Here is a 10,588-nt window from a genome sequence, read left to right as displayed (position 1 = left end):
CCCCCCCCCCCCCCCCCAGCCGCTGCAGGTCCGCATCCGCGCTCGAACGGCGGTGGTGAGTATATTCGCGCGGAGCGTGTAGGCCATGGCTGGAGTTCTGCGACATGACCTGGCTGGTGCGGAGGGCGTTATGGCTAGCACTGGGCGGCACGGCGCTGCGCGAGAAGTGTTTGCTGGTCGGGGACGAGCTGTGTGCACGAGGCTGCTTTGGCTCCGACTGACGGCGAATTGCCTGTGGGGGAGTGGGAGACGAGCTATGGGGGCGGCGCTGACCCTCGCCGTGGCCGTGGCCGGAACTGCGGCCCTTCTCGTGGCTGGGGCTGTGGCGTTGGCCTTGCGAGGGCGGACGATACCCGAAATCCTGCGTGACGAAGGGCGGCGCAGGCGGTAGGAGAGGCTCCATGCCAGTGTGCATACGGTACGGCATGGGAACGGGAACAGGCACGGGCATCGGGACAGGGACGGCGACGGGAATAGGGTGCATCATGCCCATGTGCATGCTCATGCGATTCATGTTCCACATCGACGAGGACGAAAACGAAGATGTCCGGTCGCGCCCGTCTCCATCAGAGATCATCGACACACGATTCGCCGAACCGACACTGCCGCTACGTTGGTCGCGCGATCTAACATCGGGGACGGAAGACGAGCGTGCGTTGGGAGTGAGCGTCGCAGGGTGCGGAGAAAGATGCGACTGCTGGGAGGCGCCGCGCTGATTGTCGTTGAGACTGTTGCTGCCACTTGGGGCGGGGGACGAAGCCGGCAGCGGCGGGACGGGAGGCGCGGGGGACGCATTCCGAGTCGAGCGCGCGCCGGGCTCGCTCTGCCTGCGCGCGTCGTAAACCGGGCGCGTGTATGTCGACGAGTCCCTTTCTCTCTCCTTCTGTCGTTTCTGGCGCTCCCACTCCTCCAGCCCGCCCGTCCCGTTCACGCCAGACATCGAGGGGTGCACGAAGCGCGTGCTCTCGCGCCGATTCCGCGCAGCGGCAACCTCCTCCGCATACATGTGCTTCCTGCGCTCCTCGTCTCTCTCCCTACGCTCGCGCTCACGTTCTAGCCTCAGCCGATCTTCCTCCTCCTGCCGCGCGCGGTCCGCGCGGCGCTGCTGCTCCTCCATCTGAGTCCGGCGAGAACGCTCGGCCTCGAGGAAGCGGGCCTTTTCCGCCCGCTGTTGCTTGATGCGCTGGATGTATTCTGCGGGAACACCATCACGACGCTCCGCCTCGGACAAGTCATCTTCGTCCTCATCCTGCGCACGCCCCTTGTCCTTCCTGCCCGGCGACGACTCGGCAAACCGCACGGCCCGTTGTGGCGACGAGGGCAGTGGCCGCGATGGCGGGGGAAGCCTGAGCGTAGCCGTGGAGGTGCTCCGACTGGTGTTCGTGGGCAGGGGCGCCGAAGACGTCGAGGAATCCGAATCGATTGAGCTGATCGAGCTTCGGTCCATAGAGGGCGAGTACGGGTTGGGAAGGTTCACATTCTGCTCGATGCGCAAGGGAGACGGCACTGCTTTGTACGGCTGCAGGCGAGGGGAGGGGGAGGGGGCACCTGTGAAAGCAATATTAGCGCCATCGACATCACGGACGTAAGCCGAGCGTAAAGCTTACCTGGTGTCTGAGGTGCAGGGACAGGCGGAAGAAACGCGGCGGCAGCGACAGCGGCAGGGAGGTTGCCTGTGGGTGTAGGTGGGCCAGAGGACGCGGGACTCATAGACGACGGAGTGAGCGACAGCGGGGGGGTCATCATGGGAGGCGAGAACATCTTGTTCGCGGATGCGCCAGCCATTGCCTCGTCGAAGAAGCCAGCGATGCTGCCAGAGGTAATGTCCACGTCGAGTGCAGGGGCAGTCCCCCACGCCGGGGACGCATGTATGGCATGCAGCAGTCCTTGGTCCTGTGACGGCGTCTCTGGGAGAACCGCACGGCGAAACTGCTCCTGTGCAGGGTCCTTGTGAAGCACAACGTCCGTGGCCACATCCGGCATCGGGCCCAGTAGGTGAGGATCGGCGAAGCCAAGAAGAAGAGCGTCCGCGTCTGTGTCGTGGACGCCAGCGAGCAGCTCGAGAGTCTGGCTGTATTCGATGGAGGCGACGCCGTGACCGGTGCCCGAGACACGGGTGCAGACGACGCCCACGAGATCGCGCTGGACTTGGGAGACGATCGTGCTGGGGTCGATCTCTGCATCGGCAGGGAGATAAACGACGAGACGGTCCTCGAAGCATGGGCGATCGACCCAGCGGCGGAGACCGGCGCTGAGTTTGGAGACTCGACGAGCATCTACACCGATGGTGGCGATGGCAGTGTCGTCGAGACGAAGCCTGAGGGCCTTTGGAGCAGGTGGTCTATGCCGGCCTGCATAGCGTGAGAGATCGTGCTTGTCTGCGATGCTGAGGGGGTGAGCGAGACGACGGAGGATGCGCTTGTGGAAGAGCTGGGGGAGGAGCTTGTCGGGGGAGTGCGAGGTGGGAAGATGCTTTGCATAGTTGCAAGAGCGGGGAAAGAGAGGGACACCGGGGAGGAGGAGGTGGGGCGGGGGAGAGAAGGACGGGTGGAGGCTGTTCAAGGCGAGTGCACGTGTAAAAGATGCGGGGGTGAATGACTGGATGGGTGCGGGGGGAGGAGAGACAAGGGCGGCAGGTTGGACCTGGCTCTGGGCGATGCGGGTGCGAGGGGGAGGGGGGAGGAGCTCCTCATTTTCAAAGGACTCGCTCTCTGCGCTGTCCGCGAACATGTCCTCATCTTTGCGAGGAGCAGGGATGTAGGCGGGCTGAGCGGGGACGACGGGGGGATCTACAGAGGAGGACTTGTCGGAAAAGAAGAAGATGCTGCGAGGCCTGCTGGAGCTGCGACCCTCATCGTCGGGGGTGGGAGGGCCGGTTATGGAGGAGGCAGAGGAGGAGGTGTGGTCGTTGCTGGAGATGGTGCCAGCGGTGCCCTTGCGGGAGAGGCCGAGGGAGAGGATGGAGCGAGGGCGAGGGCGAAGTGGTTGTTTTGGGGTGGAGTCTCTGGTGCGGGGACGAGCACGGGGGGTGTGCTCGTCAGAGGGAGGGGCGATGGTGGAGACGGGGAGGGGGGTAGGAGGAGCCGCAGCTGGAGCAGACTCGGATCTCTCTGGGCGACGAGGGACAAAGACAGAGGTGATGCGACGCATGGAGGGAGAGAGCAAGGGAGAGAGGAGAGAGGAGAGAGGAGGGCGTGGTCAAGCGGCGGAGAGCATGGGCGGGCCAGGCGAGACACAAACTGAAGAACGACCGACTTGGGCAGACGCAAAATGGGTGCCGTCCCCGAACATTCAGAGCCTTGGCCACATCGCCGGCCGTCCTCCGGCATCCTCCGGCCGTCCCCGGCACTCCCTCAGACTGACACTGACAGACTCGCGCGCGTTTCGTTGCTATGCTGTCCCACTGTGGGAGCACTCACACACCCTCGGTTTCGCCTCCATCGATGCCCTCTCCTCACCGCCCGCCGCGATCACCAGCGCGCCTCATTGCGGGTCATGTGTCCGCGTTTGCCCTCCCCTCGCCACCAGCCGCTCTCCCCCCCTCTCTCTCTCTCTCTATCTACTTCTGCGGCGCTTGCGACAGACTTGTCCCCACAATGCCGCCATCCATCACTGGCCATATACCAGTCACATCCCGGTCACCGGCTCACTTATGCCGCTTGCACCTCGCGCCCTCCTATTGCGCATCCCCAACTGCCGACGTGAGCTTTAAATCAATGCGTCCATCCTGCGTTTAATTATAGACCCTCTACCCGTGATTGCCTCTATATATGACGCGTACGAGGTTACAGGTACGCCTAGCCCATTCCCTGTGATATTTGTAGAACACTCGTGTCCCTTGACGGGCGATAGAACCCTGGCTTACCCCACAATCTCCTTCCTCCCTTGCGAACTCTCGCACCGGCACCCGACATCCTCACCATCTGCCGCGGTGCCGTCCTCCATACCCACCAACGTGCTCGGCCTCCTCGCGGTCCAACCCGCCTTCTTCCGCGGCCATCTCCTCACCATGCACCCAGCACCCATCGTCCACTACCGCCAAACCATCCTCCCTCATGACGGGCTCTGTTTTGCGCTCTCTTGGCGTCCTCGAGAACGTGGACGCCTTATCCTGCCCTCCGGTCCGAGTTTCCAGCGGCCAGTGGTGCCCACGGTGAATCTAGTTCCCGCGCGACAATAGACCTTGCTGTGTTGCATAACGCCCTCGCACAATGCGCAGGCCATTGTCGCGCCCAACGGCCGCTGATTAAATCACTCTGCGTCATGCGCGGCCGGAGCCACTGCCCATCATTACTATTGACCACTCAAATAGGACCACTTTTGACCCATACCACGAACAGAATGATACGGGCCACTTGCGGGCAGGGACCCATCCATCCTCTGCGGGCGGCGGACGCGGGCAACTGCCTTGTGATGCTGCATACGCCCTCGCATCCGCAAACAGCCCGCGGCGGCAGCTTCGCCGCACAGCACCGCTGCGCACGCTCGGGCGAACATTCCCTAGGGCGCGCCTCAGCAGCGAGCTTCTGGCGATCCCACCGGCCGCAGCTGCGCCCCAGACGCTCCCGGGCCCAGTCCCCCGCCCTCGGTGCGCTGAGCCCGAGTCCGAGCCCCGGCCGCGGCCGCTCTGCCAGCGCCGCACGCCGCTGTCGCCTGCTCGGCCGGCGAGTCCGCTATGTGCGCTCGATCGGCGCCCGGACATGGAACAGACGTCAGAGCTGCTTGGTATTTAATTCCCCTCGCTGTCTGCCTCTGCGCTCGCCAGGATCCTCTCCGGTGGCGGCAGCGGCTGTCTGGCGTCCTCCCCTCCGTGTCTACCTGGGGTCCGCGCAGCGCCCTGCATGCGTCATCGTCCGTCGAGGTGCCACGCACGTGCAGCCACGCACGTGCAGCCACGCACGTGCAGGCTGCTCGGGCTGGGGGCGGAGAGCTGCGGCGCCGCAGGGTGTTTGGGCCGCCTGCTGTGGCCACGTCGCCCCGATGGGACGCAGCATTCAACTATTCAAATCTACATCAACATTCGCATGTCCGACAGGCTCTCGTCGAGCTGTCCTCGGCTCTCGTCCGTGGCGCCGCCTGGGTCCCGAAGAATGATGCATCATGCACCACGCTGGGTCGCCCACCGCTGTTCCCCAACGGGCTCGGGCAGCGCAGCGCGGGGATGCTGTACGGTCGTTGTCGTGCTCTCCGCTGTGGCTCCGAGTCGACCAAATGGCGTGCTTTTGCGGTCATTGACGGCTACTCGGGAGTGGGAGTGGCCATCCCGGTCCGGCCTGCTTACTCTGACTTTCCACGGGTACTAGCTCTATTGGTATCCGCCATACGCGCGTTGTTGATCTGAGGAATACTTCTAGTCGGTGCAGGTCGTAGACATCTTCGCAGCGCAATATATTTCTGACTTGCAATTACCCCGCGCCTCTCCGAGGGTGTGGGCGATCTGTATCTAGCTTATTTGCTAGCGCCGAGACATGCAAGGTACCGTCCTCGGGACACGGAATAGATCTGCGTCCGACCCAAACGGCGACCCTGAAACCGTATCATCTCGCTCAATAGAAAGTACGTCACGACATCAGCCTGAGAAGTCCAGGTACGCTGTTTAAGAGCTGCTCGAACCGCGTGTCGCCGCTCCTACTCGAATGTTCCCAAACCTCGGCTCAGTGTTTGCACCGCGTCTCCGCTCGCGACAACCGTGCTATCAAGATCAACATGGAACGAGGTATATAGATCGTGGATGTACTACAGTAAACAACGTGGGAACTTCTCCTACATGGACCCTACTTTCAGCATAATGCCGCCCAAACAACCGTTCCGAAGCAATAGAGCAGGCAGCGCAGCGAGGCGAGGATGAATCAGGAAAGCAAAGACGCGGGAGCTCACGCCATCCCGCCCCACGGCCCACGTATCCGCCGCGCGAGCTGGATGTCGCGCTGCATTATCGTCACCCGTTTCGCGTGGATCGCGCACAGATTTCTGTGGGGTAAATCCGCCATCCAAGGACATTAGCGACGCGCACGTATGAAGCATGGGTCGCAGCCACTTACGCGTCCTCGAAGAGGTGGACCAGATACGCCTCGGTCGCCTCCTGCAGCGCGAGGATGGCCGAGCTCTGCCACCGCAGGCCGGCGTCGCCATACTCGATCGTGTCCGTCATCATGTCCAGCGCGATCTCGCGCACCTGCGCCAGGCTCGGGTCAGTAGCACGCCGCGGGACCCTGGACGGCGGGACACGCACCACGCGCGAAAAGGGCAGCTTGCGGATGAGCAGCTCCGTGCTCTTCTGGTACCTGCGGATTTCGCGCAGCGCGACCGTTCCCGGCCGGAACCGCTTTTCTGTCCGTCCGTCTCTGCGTGAGCAACGTGCGCGCTATGGGGTAAAAGCGCGGAGCACGTACTGCGACGGGGCACCTGGTCGTCGTCATGTCCTGGCGCACCACCACCGCCTCCTCCTCCGCCGCCACCACCACCGCCACCACCGCCACCACCACTCGAGCGTCGGCCTCGAGGCGGGTTGCCCCCGGTGCTCTTGCGCGCCGTGGCGGTACGTGGCTTCTTCGCCGCGGGCGGGGGTGTCGCGTCGGATTCCTGGTCTTGCCCGGGCTGCTTTCGTTTTCCTCTCTGCACTGTCTGCGCCATCGCGTATGAAGAGTCGCGGAGCTGCTGCAGGCGTATGTATCGCTCCTGTCGCGTGGTTCAGGTTCAGGGGGCTGCGAGTGTGCGTGTGCGTGTGCGTGGGCCGGCGGAGGCGTGGGGGCTGCGGGGACGCGGGATACACGTGTGTGGCGCGCAGGATGCGCAGAGTAGGAGAAGGGCGGGGATGAAGAGGGATGTCGCTGGGTGGGCAAGAGAGCAGGGGAACAAACGAGCGGGCGACGCGATCGGTTCGCATTTCAACTCGACGCGTCGCCCCGGAATGGCAATGGGTCCCGTGACCGAGCGCGACGCGCAAAACTCGGACCTCCTTCGCGAATCCTTTGTCCTCTTATGCTCGAGCGCGCCGCAGTGCCGCAGGCTTTATAGCCCTGCTTCCTCGCTCTCTGACCGCAGCCTCCCCCTCCCTCCCCTCCCTCCCCCCTCACGGTCGCGAAAATGCCAGCAACCGTTACGGGATACTACAGATTCACGGATATCTTCTTCGAGTGGCATGTATGCTCCCGCGCCGCCGATGTTCCAAGATCTGATTTGTAGTGCTGGCGTGCAGGCATCAGGCGTTGCCCAACAAGACCGACGTTGGCCCCCTCAAGGCGCTCCTCGCGTACGAGGCACTGGTGCACCCCGATCATCCCCTTCACAAGCAAGGCATCGATGGCGTCGAGCTCTTCTTGGGTGAGTCGGTCCGCCACAGCATCGCCCATACGTGTGTCTCAGCTGGGGAAAAGGCACCTTTGCAAACGGCGAGATGCGGCTGCTGTTCTCCAGTGCCCAGGTCGAATACCTGCGGTACTGGCTCCACGCCATGCAGCTCACGCGCGCACCCATACCCATCCCGTCCTCCGACAGCCTCCTGCAGGCGAAGGACCTGACGAACTGCTCCCCTGTCGTCTACAAGGACGCCGCGACGCTGAAGAAAGCCGTAAAGGTATGTGTGGCGTCTGTCCGCGCCCGCCGCCACTCACCGTCCCGCCCCGCCCCGCGCCCCAATTGACATCTTAGACGATCGACAAGAACAATAAGCGCTTGAAGGGCACGGGCACGCTGCTGACGACCCGCCGCATTTCCTTTGAGAAGATCCGCACGTTCTGGGCCGCGCATGTAGGGACGTGGCTCGCGATCGACTTTGAGGCCTGGGACCGCGACCACACGGTCCTCACCGAGTTTGGGTGGAGCCTGGCGCGCTGGGAGGACGAGGGGCGGAAGAAGATAGACGAGGACGGACACATGGTCGTGAAGGAGCACATTGGCTACATGAACACCTATGTGGAGCAGAACCGCGACGTAGGCTGCCCGCTTCCCGTAAAATGCGCATCTGTGTGGCCTGACGCGCTGCTCCGTTACAGCATTACAGTTTTGGCAAGAGCGAGATTGTCGACAAGATGACGTTCCGGCAGCGCATTCGCGACATGATCGCGGACCATCGCGCCGCTGGCCCGCTCTTCCTCGTCTTCCACGACAATAGCCAGGATATCAAGTAGGTCCCTTTCGCATGCGTCTGGCTGGTCGCTTAGGGCCATCCCAGGTATCTGCGCTCTGAATATCTGCAGGCACTCTCCGACTTTGAGTACCTCCTGCCCGACCAGCCGCCCACGACGGGCGTGTACGTCGTCGACACCGGGAACATGTTCTCCGCTCTGGAGGGCGAGTCCGGCGGCAACATGCGCTCGCTGGAGCGGGTGTGCCGGCACCTGCAGGTCCCCGTCTCGTACCTGCACAACGCGGGGAACGACGCCCATGTACGTGTTCTTGCCGATCGTGCGCGCTGGCGGTCACTCATGCGGGCGGCGGCGCGCAGTACACCATGGCGGCGATGGTGGCGATGGCGTCGGGCGACCCGGTCGACGAGCAGCGGGAGAAGCGCTGGCCGAACCGCACGACGCATGCGAACCCGAAGGTCGAGTTCAAGCCGTGGGAGGAGGACTCTGACCTCTCCGACCTGGAGGGCGTCATGCCTGTCGACACCGCGATGGGCACCGAGGGCGACGGCCCTGGCGATGGGACAACGTGGAACGGTTTTGATCTGTGATGAGTCGGATGTAGGCGTGGTTTGGGGGCAGAGAGCTACGTTGGTAATTTGTAGCAATGTTTTGTACGATTCGCAGGAGCCATTGAGTGAAAATGAAATATACTTTATCCGAAGTCAATATCGCCGGCGATTTGGTTTGGGTGTCTCGGAGTCTCGGACCAGCCACCTATCCTTATGTAAGCCCCGGACATTCCTACCGCGGAGGAACTTGAACTTGTCTTGAACAAAGAACTCAAACTTGCCGTACAATGTCCCGCTCTCATGACCTTGCTCTACGAAAGCTTTGCGCCAACCCTGAAACTCTCACTCGGGCCCAGGTTCTCCTGCATGCTGCCATCCTAAAGACAGGTCCTGGTTCGGGATATAACTTGGGCACCGATGTCGTTGGTCTCCCAGCCATTTGTGCATATCTAGCATCACAAGAGTGAGCCCTCATCTAACGGTGGTCGATGTCCTATTAACAAGAACATGAAGGCTGAATAACGGGGATGTATCCGAGAAGGTGGCACAAACCGCGTCGTGTCTCGCTCCCAAGTTCTTCAAGAGCACTGTGAAGATCGTCCAGCAGGCTCTTGCCACTGCACTTGCGCAAACACCAGGCCCTAGCGGGCCATTGGTCTATGAAACGCTGATACGCGACAATAAGCTCGGGAGGAAGGCTTTCGTTTTAGGCTGTGCGAAAGATGTGGAGAGTACATTGCTCGCAAGCCGCATGCTCCCCCAAGAATTCCATCCTCCGTGTGACGTTCTGAGAGTTGCAGTGTTTTGCTGGACGTGTAACAACCTCCTCAAGGTGCGCCGCACTGCACCTGCACTGACAGATTCGTTGAAGCTGTGTAGATTCGCAAAGTACGTCCGGACGTCCTACTGAATCAGTATGGACAAGCCAAGCGCGATTACGACGAGATAATTGAGATTGTCGAGTCGACGTGCCAGGAAGTTGGGGAGAAGATCAGACAAAAGGTGGCTGAGCTCTCGAACAAAGTGGCGGCAGCATCTCAAGCCTCGAGCCCAGCGCGGTCGAAACGTACGCCGGCCAATTCAGTCCCAGGTTCTCCAACCAAGCCTGCTCTTCGTGCAACCATCGCAGATATGAGTGACACTACGTCTTCAAATAGGACACCTACACAGAAGCGCAAGGTAGCGTTCGTTACAGGTCACCTGGAGGAAGGTCGAGAATTGCCCGAGACCCCGTCAAAGCGACCTCGAATCGCTTCTCCGGCTAAGTCAACAGGTGTGCCAGGCGGCAAGTCGACACATTCTGACTTATCTCGCGTTGCTACGCTGCGAGACAATATCTTCCCAGAGGTCCCAGTCTGTGCCAACGTATCCGCTTTGGATCTTTTGTGCCCATCGGATCATTCTTCTTCTCCTGCTTCTGCAGATATGGACCACCTAGTGGAAAGTGAAGGCGCCCCTTCTCAAACATCGTTTTCCGTGGTACCTCCTGCCACCCCCAGCCGCATCACACCTGCTCGGTCACCAGCCACACATGTAACATCCCAGGCAACGCCCCGCAGCGGCAGACGTAGCCCCTCAAAAGTCGTCCGAATTCCTTCGCCGCTTCAAGACATCCAGTCTGCGAGGCCAAAGCGATTCAGACCGATTTTCCTCGACCAGCAGCAGTGGTCACAGGCTGATCCCAGGATCGAACGCGAATGGAAGATGGCAATTGCGAAGAGAGCAGAACTAATGCAGAACTATGGACGTTCGGCGCATGGCGAGGTAGCTGTTAGGATGCCGATCGCTGCATAGGACATTGTTCGAATGGTATGCGTGGAGCCTGGGACGACCCTGGCAGCATCGTACCGAGCGGTATATGATATGGCATCACATTTCTCAGAAGATGGGTTTTGCACGGCTGGTACGGATGTCTTTCTTGATGAAGCTGTGCCAATTTGCGTCGTACGG

At 61.6% G+C, this 10,588-nt stretch overlaps 4 protein-coding genes across 4 annotated transcripts; 2 read left to right on the top strand and 2 right to left on the bottom strand.

Moving 5' to 3' along the window:
• Window positions 1–134: 134 nt before the first annotated feature.
• Window positions 135–3,150, bottom strand: FIBRA_05313 (uncharacterized protein; the record flags this gene model as incomplete). Its single annotated transcript, XM_012327084.1, has 3 exons — window positions 135–217; window positions 274–1,548; window positions 1,608–3,150. 3 exons carry the CDS (start codon window positions 3,148–3,150, stop codon window positions 135–137), a joined length of 2,901 nt encoding a protein of 966 aa, XP_012182474.1.
• Window positions 3,151–6,037: 2,887 nt separating this feature from the next.
• FIBRA_05312 (uncharacterized protein) lies at window positions 6,038–6,633 on the bottom strand (the record flags this gene model as incomplete). The annotated part of the gene is made up of 3 exons (XM_012327083.1): window positions 6,038–6,175; window positions 6,233–6,330; window positions 6,393–6,633. 3 exons carry the CDS (start codon window positions 6,631–6,633, stop codon window positions 6,038–6,040), a joined length of 477 nt encoding a protein of 158 aa, XP_012182473.1.
• Window positions 6,634–6,910: 277 nt separating this feature from the next.
• On the top strand, window positions 6,911–8,677 carry FIBRA_05311 (uncharacterized protein; the record flags this gene model as incomplete). The annotated part of the gene is made up of 7 exons (XM_012327082.1): window positions 6,911–7,143; window positions 7,199–7,323; window positions 7,377–7,576; window positions 7,651–7,932; window positions 7,995–8,125; window positions 8,174–8,387; window positions 8,447–8,677. 7 exons carry the CDS (start codon window positions 6,911–6,913, stop codon window positions 8,675–8,677), a joined length of 1,416 nt encoding a protein of 471 aa, XP_012182472.1.
• A 248-nt stretch (window positions 8,678–8,925) lies between these two features.
• Window positions 8,926–10,432, top strand: FIBRA_05310 (uncharacterized protein; the record flags this gene model as incomplete). The annotated part of the gene is made up of 3 exons (XM_012327081.1): window positions 8,926–9,101; window positions 9,152–9,470; window positions 9,518–10,432. 3 exons carry the CDS (start codon window positions 8,926–8,928, stop codon window positions 10,430–10,432), a joined length of 1,410 nt encoding a protein of 469 aa, XP_012182471.1.
• Between the last annotated feature and the right edge of the window lie 156 nt (window positions 10,433–10,588).

The sequence above is a fragment of the Fibroporia radiculosa genome (genome assembly GCF_000313525.1).
Source record: "Fibroporia radiculosa TFFH 294 genomic supercontigs, scaffold4111, whole genome shotgun sequence".
Lineage (NCBI taxonomy): Eukaryota > Fungi > Basidiomycota > Agaricomycetes > Polyporales > Fibroporiaceae > Fibroporia > Fibroporia radiculosa.
The sequence above is the reverse complement of the archived record's forward strand: the minus strand, read 5'-3'. Positions and strand labels throughout refer to the sequence as shown.